At 44.5% G+C, this 15,724-nt stretch overlaps 1 protein-coding gene across 2 annotated transcripts; it reads left to right on the top strand.

The window, feature by feature from the left end:
* Positions 1-316: 316 nt before the first annotated feature.
* Positions 317-15,478, top strand: LOC123425021 (SAC3 family protein B). Of its 2 annotated transcripts, XM_045108693.1 has the most exons (17): positions 317-717; positions 1,896-2,024; positions 3,228-3,422; positions 3,698-3,898; positions 4,369-4,494; positions 5,374-5,574; positions 8,598-8,816; positions 8,908-9,119; positions 9,245-9,345; positions 9,456-9,671; positions 9,758-9,985; positions 10,054-10,145; positions 10,239-10,332; positions 12,047-12,139; positions 12,216-13,201; positions 13,277-13,391; positions 13,500-15,478. In XM_045108693.1, the coding sequence occupies exons 1-17, from the start codon at positions 332-334 to the stop codon at positions 15,270-15,272; spliced, it is 5,367 nt and encodes a 1,788-aa protein (XP_044964628.1). In that variant the 5' UTR covers positions 317-331; the 3' UTR covers positions 15,273-15,478. The 2 variants fall into 2 exon arrangements, with proteins under 2 accessions (XP_044964628.1, XP_044964629.1); XM_045108694.1 differs by lacking the exon at positions 317-717 and having other exon boundaries at positions 1,950-2,008.
* The last annotated feature ends 246 nt before the right edge of the window (positions 15,479-15,724 follow it).

Genomic DNA, 15,724 nt, shown 5'->3' with positions numbered 1-15,724 from the left:
TAACTTGATTTTAGCCTCTTTAGTATTTGCATCCAAACATGGGTAAGGCTAGCAAATTTTAATCACACTACTTTTAGTCATGGGAGTAAAATGTATCAAGCACCCTCGAAGCCACGAAGGTAGTACCTCCACAATCGATTCCAGCTCCGGCCGACGGCCCGGCCCCACCTGTCAGTAGCCCTTTTGCCCGCCGGGCAGCTTAACCCTGCCAGCTTCGACCCGGCGGCTCCCTCCCCTCCTCCGATCTCTCTCCAATTCAAACCCCACTCCTCCTCCCTCCACGCACGCCGGCGACGAGCGCCCGCCGCCGGCTAGGGTTCCGCGCCCCGCGATGGAGGCATCCGGCTTCGGCCGCGACGCGGGGCCCCTCAACCGCGGGCCGGGCTCCGCGCCCCTCGCCTTCGGCGCCGGCGCGGCCACCGCCCCTTCTCCCGCGCCGCAGCCCGCCCCCGTGCAGTTCCCCTCGGCTCGCCCAGCGGCCCCCTTCGTTTCCCCCTCCTCCCGCTTCCCGAGCGCTCGCCCCCAGCTCGCCGCAGCGGCCCCCATCTCTCGCCCTACTTCTCCCGTCCCCATACCGGCATCCTCCGCGCGCCCGGCCGCAGCTGCTCCCGGCGCCCCCGGTCCCGTGAGGTTTCCGAGCCCTCTTCGTGCCGTCGACCCAGGCGCGGCCGCTGCTACCGCTCGCCACGCCGCGCGCCATCTTCAGTCCCAGCCGAGGTGACTGCTCCCCACCTCCAACCCCCACCCCCAAGTGGTTTCTGTGTTGTCTGAGCTTTGCTGTCGAGCTGGCTGGCTAGTGTCGGTTAGGTTTCTGTTCTCTATTTGCTTTGCTGTTGCATCCAAGTAGCTGTAACTGTAAGTACAGGCGTGTAGTAGCTTCAGAATTTGAAGCATAGTATAGTTCACATTGTGCAGAGGTATATTCTACTCGCAGTAGTTTCACATATTCGGTGATTGCATAGAGTATGATTTCCCCATTGGAGATGGCTAAATGCGCATCTGAGTTTTTATTTGGTGGGATGCCTGCGACATTTGACTATTAGCGCGTCATAGCAACTCTAATGATCTAGTTTCTGCAATACGGATTGCCCTAAGTTGATCGTTAGAGATCGTGGCATGGCACGAAGCAACCATGTAGCCAATTCGCAAGACTTGGCATGGCACGAAGCAACCATGTACTACCTCTGTATCAAAATATAAGACTTTTTTTTAGTTTTGCATAGGGCATAAAAAACGTCTTATATTTTGTTACGGTGGGAGTTGCCAATTCATAAGACTTAGGCCCACTGGTGGCTGTGTACCAAGTGAATGATATTTAGCAGGGTATAGCACATAAAAAGGAACATCTAAAGTTGCATGTTATTCAAGCCAACTCAAAATATCTGATAAGAAGGCGCCTTGCTGCTGGAATGGTAGATTAAGATCTAACATTTTTGGTGGTTAATCACCTAATCGTCTCAGATGGTTTGGACATATTGAAGAGAAGCTGGTCCAGCATCGTCTCAGATGGTTTGGACATATTCAACGGAGGCCATCGGAAGCGCCAGTGCATAGCGGACGGATAAAGCGTGCTGAGAATGTTAAGAGGGGTCGTGGTAGACCAAACTTGACATGGGAGGAGTCCGTTAAGAGAGACCTGAAGGTTTGGAATATCGACAAAGACTTAGCCATGGACAGGGGTGCGTGGAAGTTAGCTATCCACGTTCCAGAGCCATGACTTGGTTTCGAGATCTTATGGGTTTCAACTCTAGCCTACCCCAACTTGTTTGGGACTGAAAGGCTTGGTTGTTGTTGTTGTTGTTGTAATCACCTAATCCTAGCCCATCTGGTTGCAGTTGCAAACTTGCGTTAGTCATGCTACGTTATTGATGGATTGTTTTCATGTTCGCTTTCAGAGTAGCTGCATCATCCATAGGCAGGCCCATGCATCCTGGTATTTCCTCAAGGAGCAGGTCCCCGCCGAATCTGTCAAATCAGCGTGTGGATGTTCCTCCAGAAAATGATAATGGTATGGGGCAAAGAAGGTAAAACTGCTTCATGTTGTATCTCGTGTCAAGCTATCTGAATTCATAATGGGCATCCTTTATATTCCAGTCAATATCTTCAAAACATTTGTATACATGGTGTGCAGAAAATTTGTACATGAGGGCTTGATACGTAGATATAGGTCACTTAGCGACTGTTCTCCTTTAAGTCGTCCATGTTACAGTATATCTGGATTGCACTAGCTCTTTCCATCACTTTGGACTTTTGGTTGCGTTGGCTAGTGCATGAAGCTTAACATGGTATCAGAGTAAGGTCTTGAGTTCAAGTCCTGTCTTTCGCAATTTATTGAAAATTGCTGGTAGCCCCCCTTTGTGTCCACGTAGAGGCCTCTTGAGTCATACGTGAGTTTCGCGCGCCGTCGCTCTCTTCCGGTTGCACATGTTGATTTGTCTTCTCCGTCACACGTGAGAGGGGGTGTTACAGTATATCTGGATTGCACTAGCTCTTTCCATCAGTTCGGACTTTTGGTTGCGTTGGCTAGTGCATGAAGCTTAACAGTCCAAATGTTGTAGCTCAAAGAAAATAGAATATGGTACAATCTGTGTCAGTACAATTCAATCTTTTTCTGAAAGTTGCGCAATGAGCCACTGATCCAAATATCCATCACTCTCTGCTGAATTCTAGGGTATGTTTGGATGGTGGCCAAAGCTCACCCTCCAATTTTCAGGTCATCACCAAAATTTTGGTCTTTGTTTGGATGGTTGCCAGTATTTTTGAAATGCCAACGTCTCTTTTGCCCACTCTAGTTCATTTTTCTTGCCAATGTTAGCCAACTCATAGGTAAGCAAAAGCTTGACCAAACTTTGGCTAGCCAAATATTTGGTAGGGCAACCTTGGGCTTAAACCAAAGGTACCAATGCTGCTGTTTATAAGTTATTTTGCCAGAAGGCCATGGTCAGAGAACAATACATGAATCACCGTCAGTTCTTAAATGAAAAATGGTGCATATCACTATGCTAGGACACGCTACATGGTGTGTAGTTGAATCTCAGCTGGCATGCTTGACATGCCATTCTTTGTATGGACCATCCTACATGGATTATGGTTGCGTAGGTCTGGAGAGGATTTTTCTGTTGGGGTCTGAGTTCAGATTTAGTTTCCCTGGAGCTTGCAACTATAACCTTGTGGGTACAGCTATCAGGTTTTTTAAATCTAATGTCCGATGTCTCTTCAATTGATAGGTTGGTAAACTATGCAGACCCATTGTTTGAAAATGGAAGTGTGCAATCTTCAGTGCAGATGAGAATGCAACCTCCAGAGACCGGAAAGACAGCAAGATCACCACCATTAGACATTAGCAGACAGTTTAGACCATCATCAAGCCTTCCAAAATCTCCTCCTATGCAGCGTGCTGAGCCTCATGATCATGTGGAAATGTGAGTTCTTCGATAGAAATTGTCAACTAGTAATTACTTACTCTAATTGTATTTTAAGTTTTATTAGTGTCTCACTGCAAATTATCTCACAAGAGTGTAGTGCTGATTACTTAGCTACTACTCCCTCCGTCCCATAATATAAGAGCGTTTTTGACACTACACTAGTGTCAAAAACACTCTTATATTATGGGACAGAGGGAGTAATTAGTATTTTCAGTACTGAATTTCACTGGTTGTGCTGCTCTGCTTATCTCCCTGTTTTACTGATATTTCAGGCCTAATCTATCACCTTCGAAGTTTGGAATCCAGAACCAGTCTCCTTTTCCTGATGCACATGCTAGCTTCTCTCCTCTTCTGAATAGCAATTTAGTTCGTGGTAGTGGGAGGCTCCGTCCTGCCTCAGGGACTAGTACATCTTCATCAGTGCTTGGTGATGCGGCTCAACAAGAGATGAACGATCATATGCGAGAACAAAGGTGCTGTCGGGTGTCGGCTAGACTGTTGTAGACTGCCACATAGTTTATCTGAGCACCATTCTATTTTTGATTTTTTTTAGTTCATCAGTAGTATGCAGCATGTATAGTCTTTATTTAGTCTTTGGTAATACTAATTTGAGTCAAGAAAAGGAAAAACTTTTCTAGATAAAAATATATTTATTGTGATTGTCTTGCGAGCAGTTCAAGTTTTTAGTAGAAATATGCTGAACCTTGTGATGCTGGTAGGTTTGCATGGAGTAACCCCCCTCTCCCCCTGCTGGGATAATCTTCCTATTCAAAAGAACTTTAATGTAATACTGCAAATTGAAAGTAAATTTGCCTCTGTGCTCACATTTATTACCTGGATCACTGTAAAATTATTGGTTAATGCCATCTCTTGTGCTTGTGCTCCTGTTGGTACTTGTGCGTTTATGGCTCTGTAATGTTTTCTTCCTTTTATCCTTCTGTAGATTCTCAGCTCCACTTCAAAGTCGAATGGATCATAGCATTTCAAAAAGGTCTAGGTCACCTACTTTATCCTATCAGGATGTTGATGGCGCTGAAGCTCGTCATGGCACTGGTGCAAATGCTAGAAGGTACTACTATCTACGGATTGCCATTTATTTATGATGTGCCTGTTTTCTTCTGTTGCTGCATAAGTAATTAAATACGTAACAAATATACATGTGATCTCCTAAGTGCTTCAACACCCCACAGCGTATGTATATATAGGTAAAAAACTGCTGCTTTGAATTTGTATAAATATCCTGGAGAAAGTTAGATAATCATGATCATCCATTGGAAAATCAATTCACTATGGAAATGGGGAAAATGCTGGGCATAGTCATTTTTGGGCATGGGTTACCAAACAAAACATGACACACCCGTTATTACTTGACGCGTTCTCTTTACTTGGTCGGTGTGTTACCAAACTGACTCAAGAATACGAATAGGGAGACGGTCTTCTCTACACACTCTTTGGAAAAATAATTTTCCTTGTAGATTTTAGTCTCGCTAAAGGAATATTAAGCAATGAGTGTTTTATTCGAGCTCTTAAAATGTGGAAACCATCAACAGTATGCACTAACCTTTCATGCTAATTCTTCTACTCCCTCCGTTCCTAAATATAAGTCTTTTAAGAGATTTCACTAAGGGACTACATACGGAGCAAAATGAGTGAATCTACACATCCGTATGTAGTCCCCTAGCGAAACCTCTAGAAAGACTTATATTTAGGAACGGAGGGAGTATTTTTCTTCTTCATTTTTGATGACTTCTTTTTCGAAATGTGAGCTGTGAAATTCTTCTTCATTCTTTGTCTACTAACTTTTTCGGGTCTATGGTTTAGAGTTTGGTTTCTGTGAGTGCAAATTCTAAAGCCTGAAACCTGGCATTTAAAACGACTAGTTGCATTAGTGATGTACTATGGACTTATGGCTAATGCATAAAGCATTTTCCTGCTGCATTCTTTGTAGGCTGATAAACTATGCGGATACCTTGGTTGATGATGTAAGTATTGAAACTTCAAAAAGGATGAGGGCTCCTTCATCTGAATTCACGAACATGCCCAGGTCGCCACCTTCAGATATTAGAGACAACATTAGGCCGGCACCTGCAGGTTTTGGCAGCAGTAATGTTGCAGCCCAGAATCTTCGTTCACAGGCTGATATCCAGAGGTAAATCTTTTGAGTTTATTTTGCTGTATGTCAGTTTTGCTTACTATATTAGTTTTGGTAAAAGATGCAATTGTTAGGAAGTATTAGTATTAGTATTAGTATTAGTCTAGGAGTCTAGGAGTCCTTATTAGTCTATTAGTATTAGTCTAGGAGTCCTTATTAGTCTATGTTTACTTTCCTTGCACCTCAAGTCTTGTGTAATATATATATGCCCCTTGGGCCTTCAATAAACATAAGTTGCTTTCCTAACATGGTATTAGAGCCTTAGGTTATTTTTTCGCACGCGCAACTCGTGCTCCGATCCAATCTCCAAGTAGCCGCCGTCTGTCTGCTGCTACCTCTCAATCTCCTCCTACGGCTGCTTCTCGCAGGATTGAATCCTGCAGGTGCCCACGCCGCCGAGTCTTCCTCCTCCTGCTGCTCCCGCAGGTTCCACTCGTCTGTGTCTCGTGGCTCTGCTCCCGCCAGCCCCGCTCGAAGCCTCCAGATCCCGCCGGATCGGCTCGGGTGAGTAAGCTCGTCCCGCTCGAGCTCCCGGTCCAGCGCGTCCAGGTCCAGACTTGCTCTCATCACTGGCCCGTTCGAAGCCTTCAGATCCCGTCACCGCTCCAGGACGAACTCCCAGAAGCGGCTCCCAGACTAGCACCACCAGGATCTGCTTGTTTCCCTGATCTAGTTTGATCTCCAGCTTGGATCAAGGCTCTGCTCCCGGTCGTGCTCTCCAAGTCGCGCCGCCCTCTGCACACTCCCGATCGGATCGGGTGTTCCCCTCGTCGTTGACCGAAAAAAAGATGTCTACTGCATCGGGCTATGTTGCTGTCCCTCGTTGTTCGGTGATCTTCGATGGTAGTAACTACACCGAGTTCATTGGCTTTATGCGCATTCACATGCGTGGCATCCGTCTCTGGGGTGTTCTTTCTGGCGAGGTCTGTTGTCCGTCACGTCCGGTTCCTCCTGTGGCTCCCACTCCGTCGATCCCTCCGGCTCTTCGTGCGGATGCTCCTCAGACTACGAAGGATGCAGCTAAGGTTGCTGATGAGGCTGCTATTCGTGCTTATGATGCGAAGCTCTTGGCTTATGAGGAGGCTCTTCAGGTGTATCACGGTGCTCTGTCCGCTTACACCCAGTGGCTTGATGATGATGCTCGTGCTGCAGCTGTTCTCACTGCTAGTGTTCTGCCTCAATTTGCCTCTGAGTTTTTGGGCCTTCCTACTGCCTTTGAGATGTGGACTCGCCTTCGTCAGCGCTATGCGCCCTCTAGTGATGCCTTATACCTCTCCGTGGTTCGTCAGGAGCATGCTCTTCAGCAGGGTGACTCTAGTGTTGATGACTTCTATGCACAGAGTTTTGCTATCTGGCGCCAGCTCGATTCTCTCTGCACTGCTGGTTGTCGTACTTGCCCCTGTTGCCAGGCTGTCCAGACCAACTTGGAGTTTCATCGCGTCTACGAGTTCCTGTCTCGGCTCCGTAAGGAGTTTGAGCCTCGGCGTGCTCAGTTGTTTGCTCATGGCCGTATTTCTCTCATGGAGGCGCTTTCTGAGATTCGTGTTGAGGAGACTCGCTTACGTGGTGCTGGTTTGCTGGAGGTTCCCTCGGTGTTCGCTGCTCGGGCTACTTCTACGGCCCCTGCTGCACCGACCCCTTCTCACTCGAGTGCTCCGCCGCTCTTGCCCACTCCTTCTGGAGGCTCAGGTCGCTCCTGTCCACATTGTGGCTACTGCAACAATGATGGTCATATTGAGTCCCACTGCTACACGAAGAAGAAACACTTGCGTCAGGTGCAATCATCATCTTCAGAGACTTCGTCATCTACCTCGACAGCTTCAGCCATCGCTTTGACTGAGCAGGATATTCTGCGACTTAAGCGTCTGCTCACTGCTTCAGGTTCTTCCTCGACGGGTATTGCTGGTATTCTGACTCAGGATTCCCGCACTGAGCAACCACCTTCTACACAGTCAGGACCGTCTCACGCACACTCTGGTTGGAATTGGCCTTCGCCGCCATGATATTTTTTTTTCTCTTCTGCTGCCATCATCCCTAATCTAGTGTGTGTTTTCTAGTTTTCTATTTTTTCCGCTGCGTCCACCAAATCCGTTGATATTTTGTGTTTTCTCATGCCATGCGAGTCCACCATACCTTAGTCCGTCGGCCTTTTCTTTGGTCCTGATCCTTTCTATGCAACTTTTGTGGCCTATTTGCCCTTGTTGTTTTCTATAGGATTTTCTGGACTTCTTTTGCATTGTCGATCTACGTCCATCGTGCCTTATCTGCCGAACTTCTTTCGCCGACGGTTGTCGTGGACTATGATTTTCTGCACAATGCTTATTCTCTTGATGTGCCATCTTATCTTGACAACCCATCTTCTCTTGATACTTATGTTGTATCTTCAAGTGATGCGGTGTCTTCCTCTGATGTGCCATCTCTTCGGTGTCTTCTTCTTGATGTGCCATTTTCTTTTGACAACCCATCTTCTCTTGATACTTATCTTGTATCTTCAAGTGATGCGGTGTCTACCTCTGATGTGCCATCTCTTCATTATCTTCTTCGGCGACTCGACAAGTTTTGAAGACTCTTCATGCTACGACGACACTCTCAAGACGCGGATTTGGATTATCATTTTTTTTAGTATTACACTTTTTCAAATGCAATGCTATTGCATACGCTTTGCATTTGAGGGGGGGTGTTAGGAAGTATTAGTATTAGTATTAGTCTAGGAGTCTAGGAGTCCTTATTAGTCTATTAGTATTAGTCTAGGAGTCCTTATTAGTCTATGTTTACTTTCCTTGCACCTCAAGTCTTGTGTAATATATATATGCCCCTTGGGCCTTCAATAAACATAAGTTGCTTTCCTAACAGTAATAACGACTAAAATAAATAAATTATAACCAGCAAGAGCACAATCTACCACGTCTACCATATTTATGCCTAGGAGCACTAGTTAGTAAACGAAGTGATGTGTTACTGTGCCTGCTGATTTTTTACTATATGGCATTTAGCAGTTGACTTTGTTGCTATTATTACAGGTCTAAAGCATCCCTTCCCATGGTTGGAAGTCAAACAAAATCTCGCATTGGTGATGCGCGTTCACCACCATATCAGCAGTTCCGCCCTTCAGATACTTATTCAGAAGAATATAGTACACCTACATTTTCTCCACCAAAGCCTTCGATCCCCAATTCTAGGAGCGTGACCCCTCCTTTGGATGATGGTGACGACGTTATCCCTTCAACTGAACTTGAGAGGTGCTTATGCCAGCTTCATAATGTTGCAAACTCATTTTTTTCCATCAAATATACTGTTTGTTGTTATTGACTCATGTAACATTTGCTGTAGAGAAAAACAGGCAAAAGCCAAGCGTCTGGCTCGTTTCAATGTTGAATTAAGCAGGCCAGTGGAAAATATCAATGATCTTGCAAAAGCGGACAAACAGAAACAAGCCTCTTCAATGGGAAAAGTTCCAGCCAGATCAAATGATACTACTATGGCTGACATGGACCCTCCAGAGTTAGCTGCAATTCTTGGGCTTTGTTCCTATATGTGTCCAGGTGATTCCTGCACTAGATCATATCACTTGTTTTTGCGCAATGCTATTTTGGTCATTCTCAACTCATCTTCAATGTATTTTCTTAACCATGCTACTTACAAACGTGTATTCATGCTTCGTTTGTAGAGCCTGAAAGGGCGGAGCGCGAGAGAAAGGGAGATCTTGATAGGTACGAGAGGTTAGATGGAGACAGAAACCAAACCACTGAGCTTCTTGCTGTTAAGAAGGTATATAGTATTTACCTTATCACCTGCCAGTATGACAGGATTCTATCTGAATTTATCTCTCATCACCAGTAACAGGAAGCATGATGGAAGTTATTATCTACTTGATACAGTATACTAGGACTGCTGAGAGAGATGCAGACTTGATCAGGCCTCTGCCAGTTCTGCAGAAGACCATGTCATACCTTCTTAGTTTGCTGGATCACACATATGATGACAGTTTCTTGGGCTTGTACAACTTCTTGTGGGATAGGATGCGAGCGATAAGAATGGATCTTAGAATGCAACATTTCTACAATCAAGAGGCTATTTCTATGCTCGAGCAAATGGTAATTCATTTTTTTTTCAAACTGTCCATAAATGTTTGCTTCCCAGAAAGTTCCATTGTGAAGTATTATTTTCTTTTCTTGACCAGATAAGGCTCCACATTGTAGCAATGCACGAGTTATGTGAGTACAGCAAAGGAGAAGGTTTTTCAGAGGGTTTTGATGCACACCTCAACATTGAGCAGATGAACAAAACATCAGTTGAGCTATTTCAAATGTATGAGGACCATAGGAGAAATGGTGTGCTTTTCTCAACAGAGCAGGAGTTTCGGGGTTATTATGCACTGCTCAAGTTAGACAAGCATCCTGGTTACAAGGTGAGGTGAATTGAGTGGGTCTTGTTGTTTTCTGCTGTTTTGCTGACTTCTGTGTACATCTGAATCAGGTTGAACCTTCTGAGTTATCTCTGGACCTTGCTAAGATGTCTCGTAAAATTAGAGGCAGCCCAGACGTCTTGTTTGCAAGAGAAGTTGCAAGGTAGTCATACCTTATGTCATAATTTGAATTTCTTGGCTCTTTACTAACTTTGATTTGATTTGACTTAACACCAACTTTTGTCATGCAATTCAGAGCATGCAGAATGGGAAACTACATTGCTTTCTTCCGGCTTGCAAGGAAAGCAACGTATTTGCAGGCTTGCTTGATGCATGCTCACTTCGCGAAGGTAGAATAGTTTGTCGATTAAAGGCTGTTCATTTTTGTACCATATCTTTCTACTGAAATGTTTGTTCCAAATATGCACATACTTCTAGTTCTCTATTGTGCACTTATGCTGGCAAGTAACCTTGTAATAATAAAACATGTTACCAGAATTCAGAATTGACAGTTTCTCATTTTAGTTAGTAGGACCTGCTGTTGTTTTTCACAAGACAAAAGGTGCTTGGTAGCACAATAAAATCCTTAACTTTTGTCATGTTTCCATTGTATTGTAAGCTGATTCAGCCCTAGCTAGCTAGAGGAAGTAGTGGGATCTATCAACCCTTCAAAATTTTGAAACAACCATTGTACTTGACTACTTGTTACCATTTGCATATAAGTCTACACAGTGTATGAAAATGTGACAGCAATAGTTGATCCCACAGGGTAAAATTTATGGATCCACCACTATCTGGCATTGATGAGTTCTCCCTGGCCAGTATCGTACTTCTTTACATTTAATATGTTCTCTGTTAGTTAAGTACTCTTATGTTAGGACAAGTCACTAATCAAAATTTCTGGAAACAATGGTTGATGTGAACATTAGTGATTAGTTCATGGCACTCCTGGCATAGAGAGTATAGCCAAGCAGTATGACTTAAAGCCCAAAGGGAATGAAGCCATTATGGCATTAGAAGGAGATAAAATGGATAAATTGGGATGAGAGAACTAGACGGGTTCAGAGTTAGCAAATCGAGGTGTGCATTATTAATTTCTTGCTTGATCTGAAAGATTATCAATTTATCATGTTGCTACTTAACTTCACCCTTAATACTTGGACTCTTTCTTGTAAACGTATTGAACTCTTATCTCTACCTCTTTCCTAATTATCCTCCTTACTACTGATGCATCATCTGTTCCTGCTAATGGATAAACTTATATGCATGCTGGACTTAATATCTTTGACATCGAGCTTTCCTAAATCCTAATAAACTACCATCTCGGTTTAGTCTCTACTTCGTTGTCTGCACTCTCAAACATTAGTAAGGCAATTGTTTTGTCCCAGACGTTTTCTCGGCACTGTCAATCAAAGTCATGATGTATCCTGTATGTGTGGTGAGATCACAATGGATACTACAGGTCAGGTCAGGTCAGGATGTCCTCGCGTTGCTGCTGTCTGGTGCACATTCGCCGTGCCATGGGCAGTTTCCACGACATCCGGCCATGCTAAGGCTGCTGCTCATCACCATTGAGTCTTGCTGATATCTCGCGAAATGCAACACTGGCAATGAGAACTTGGCTTGCTGAGGTCATCAAGGATTTCAATGTAGCCGCCTGACCAACATCCTGTAGGTCGATGCCTACCTGCTTTTATGGGAAGGGTGTAATGGTGTGAACGTCAGAGGATGTCATTGGCTCATTGCATTTTGTTCAGATCAAGCAAGACAGAATTAAGTCTCTCTCGCCTAATGTCGTCTAGCGTGAGATTTAGTCTACTTCCATACCATGATCCTCTTCAAGTTATGGTGCAACACTGATAGACCTATTCTGCCCCTTTAGGAATGGTGGATATGCCTGTTTGACCATAGACCATAATTCTGCTCCTATACTGTATTAGGGCCACTTATCTGTGCATAGAATAATTGTTTTAATAGTATTATCTTTCACCATTCACTACCTGGTGTACTCCCAGGTTCCATGTAGCAGGCTTTTGTAAAGCTTAACACATTTCTTCTACCCAGGTAAGAAGGCAAGCGCTAGCTTCCTTGCACAGTGGTCTGCAGATTGGTCAAGGCATCCCTATTTCACATGTTGTGGAGTGGCTTGCAATGGAGGTAAGTGTTCTCTTATTCAAACAGTAAATTATTCATTATGGAAAAATCAATCTCATCTTGTATCTTTCTTTTTCAGGATGAGGACATTGAAAGTCTCTTAGAATACCATGGTTTTGGATCGAGGCAGTATGAAGGACCGTACCTAGTGAAAGAAGGGCCTTTTCTTAACAGTGAGAACGATTTTCCATCTGGTTGTTCTGAACTTGTGCACTCGAAGAAATCACAGAGAATAGTCGATGATGTATCTTTTGGTCCAGTTTCTGCGCCCACTGGTCAAAAAGCAACTGTTGCACCATATTCTGGCAGGTTTCCTTCCCCAGCTAGCAAAAGAGAGCTGATTCCGCCACGGTCTGCCCTTGTGATTCCTGTTAGTGCCAAAAAAGAGTTTGGCCCATCGTCTTCTGGACCTGTTTCTCCCACTTCTAGCAGACAGATTACCTCGCCGTATTCCGGTCCGTTTTCTCCAAAAGCTGGCAATAAACAATTCAATTCAACATATTCAAGTCCTATTTCCCCAACTGGTAGCAGAAAGGGAAGTGTTCCAGTTATTCCTAGCACTTCTCCGCGTGCTACCAAGCACACACTCTCGCACACAGGATGGATGGATGACCAGAGAGTAGCTTCACCGAAAGCAAAAGGCAAGACCACGATTACTGATGATTTCATAATATCTGAAGACCAGAATGCTGATTGTGTGGACTTCTCGAGAGAACAAACGGAGATACCGCAGTCAGAATCCTACACTCCACATGTTGATGCTTTGGTGGCAACCATAGTCTCACATCCTCTAGCAGACGGTGTATCTTCAGATTACGCCCACATGCATGAAGAGGAAGATGAGCTCAGGGCACATGGCTCTGGCAGCGATACAGATTTGGCTGATGAAAGTCCATCATGTCATCAAGTCAATCTAATAGAACACGTGTGGCCTACAGGTTCCCTATTGCCTGATTATGAGTATGGAGATCACCAAATTAATAATGAAACAACAGATGACTCGTTACCAATTGTTGTGTCTCCAAAGAAAACAATTTCAGATGAAAGGCTAAAGATGATATTGAGGTTGGTTTTGTTATCCTTGATTTATGTCACTAATTCTTTAATGTACTAAACCTTTGTCCTACTGTGATCATACAGGAAATGGAGGCAGCGTGCTGCGGATCAGAGATCTCTGAGAGAGCAGAAAAATGCCCTTGCTATTGCAGCATTGAATTCTCTGTCACTTGGACCACCAGTTCACCAAACTGCAGTGGTAAGTCTACCATAGACATGTTATATTTATTTCAAGGCTTGGTGTTTTCTGCAATTTATTTCGATGATTTGCAAGTCCATGATAAATGTTGGCTTTTCTACAATGAAGGTGCCAAAGCATGCAGTCCATGAGCTAGACATTGGCCATGCCTTTAAAGAAAGATACACACGACAACGAAGATCTTGGTCACGACTAAATGTCTCAGAGTTGTCTGGTCCTATTTTAACTGAAAGGAAACCTGATGCCAGGTGCATCTGCTGGAAGATGCTAGTAGTTGTCCCACCAGGTGCTATGAAATCTCAGAGCAACAATGTTGCCTCGAAATGGTTACTCAAAAAGCTCATGGGTTCTGGAAATGAAGATAATGGATTGCTTTACACTTCAGCAGACCTCTCAATTTGGAGAACGTGGCTCAGTTCTCCAAGTGTATGCTGTCTATCTGTTGTTAGGGCCAGTGACCAACAAGTTATTGGTAACGACATTGCTGACAGCACAAACTGTATAGTATTTGTGGTATCTGAAAGTATCCCGTGGGAAATGCAGAAGGCGAGATTTAGCAGTCTGTTAGCCTCCATACCTCCTCAATCTAGTCTCCCTCTTCTGATTTTGAGCGGTGACACATATAATGAAGGGTATGATTATGTGTCACAAAATGTCATTGACAAGCTTGGCGTCAGCGGTCCGAGTGAAGGAAAGATTGCTTCATCCTTGGTTGTTTTTCTAGCCGGAAGCTGCACTGAAGGTTGTAGCAATGGCTTCTTTGATGATGGCAAACTGCGTGAGGGTTTAAAGTGGATGGCGAGCAGTTTTCCTCTACAGCCTGATGTCATCCTTGTGAAGACACATGAGTTAGTTCTGAATTACTTGAACCCATCACTTGAGCTACTTAACCAGCGTGTTGCGCCTGAAGTTGGTCCTGAGCATTGCATCTCAGTATTCAACAATGCTGTCAACCACCTTGGAGAAGAGATTTTGGCAGCAGCATACAGAAGTCCTAATCAGTGGCCAGCTCTTGAGATTGATCTTCTGGAGAGATCGAGCAGCGAGAGGATGTTCACAGAAATGTTCTTACCTAGTGTTGGATGGTCATTGCCGTCAAGAATCCAGCCGCTGGTTGAAGCCGTAAAGAGTTTACAGCTTCCAGAGTTCAGTGACGGCTTGTCTTGGCTAAAACAAGGATCTTACATGGGCAGGCAGATTCAAGATCAGAAGCTATATCTCGAGGAGTGCTTGACGAGATATCTGACCCAATCGGCTCAGTTGTTAAATGGGGCTCAGGCGGTTGCTGAGGCAAAGATTATGGTGCAGAAAGGTGTTGATCTTGAGCTCCGTGACTCGAATCACTATCTTGTGCCGAACTGGGTTACCATCTTCCGGCGGATCTACAACTGGAGGTTAGCGAGGCTTTCTACCGGAGATTTCTCAGAAGCTTATGTCCTGAGTCAGCGTCTTTACCAGCCCCCTGCAGCTGATTCCAATGGTGCAACACAGCACGGGCTCACTGCCAACAGTGATAGTCCAGACAAGGCGCCCATCTTGGAGGATCATGACATGATGCCTGCTGTGCTATCTGGGCTCTCGCTAGACGAGATCATTGAGGCCAGTTGTGACCTTGATTCTGACAGTCCTCCACCGCCGAGACCTACGCCAGCACCGCTGCCAACCCCAGTATGCGACGAACCTCCTCAAGCACCGGCTCACATCAATGGTGAGGTAAACCTGGTGCATGGAGCTACCGGTGACAACCAGCACTTTGTACCGAGAAGGCTGGATCCAAGACGTTTGGTTCCACCTGCATGGGACGATGAGCTTGCCAAGCTAGAGCAGCAGTGCGCCAAGCTGCAATCCAAGATCGATGAGCGGCTCTTTATATACTTCTGAGCTGCCGAGCCTCTGAAAGGTCCCGACGCTTGGTGTGTAACTTGTAACATTGGATATCGTGGAGTGAAAAACATTATTTTGTGAGGTTATTGATGAGTATGTCATTGTGTTGTAGGCATATATAGCGCAGATAACCAGCATAGGCGTTTTGTTGTATTTCTTGCTGTAACTTTCTCATAGTTAAATTCAGATATCTCTTTGATCTATGACTCGTGACTGGTTATATTCCAATTCCAAGCAATCGTTTGGACATGGGAACTTGAAAATTAGTAATATCCCTAATGTGTGTCAAAATGTCCAAAAATACCAAGCAATCATTTGGACATGGAAACTTAAATTTTATGCGTAATGTCTTTAAAATGTCTAAAAATGTTTTGCAAGTTTACATATATATATATATATATGACGATAGACTTATTCTGATTTGATAGACTTATTCTGATTTGTTAGGA

The sequence above is a fragment of the Hordeum vulgare genome, chromosome 2H (assembly GCF_904849725.1).
Source record: "Hordeum vulgare subsp. vulgare chromosome 2H, MorexV3_pseudomolecules_assembly, whole genome shotgun sequence".
Lineage (NCBI taxonomy): Eukaryota > Viridiplantae > Streptophyta > Magnoliopsida > Poales > Poaceae > Hordeum > Hordeum vulgare.
This window is presented reverse-complemented; position numbering and strand designations above follow the sequence as displayed.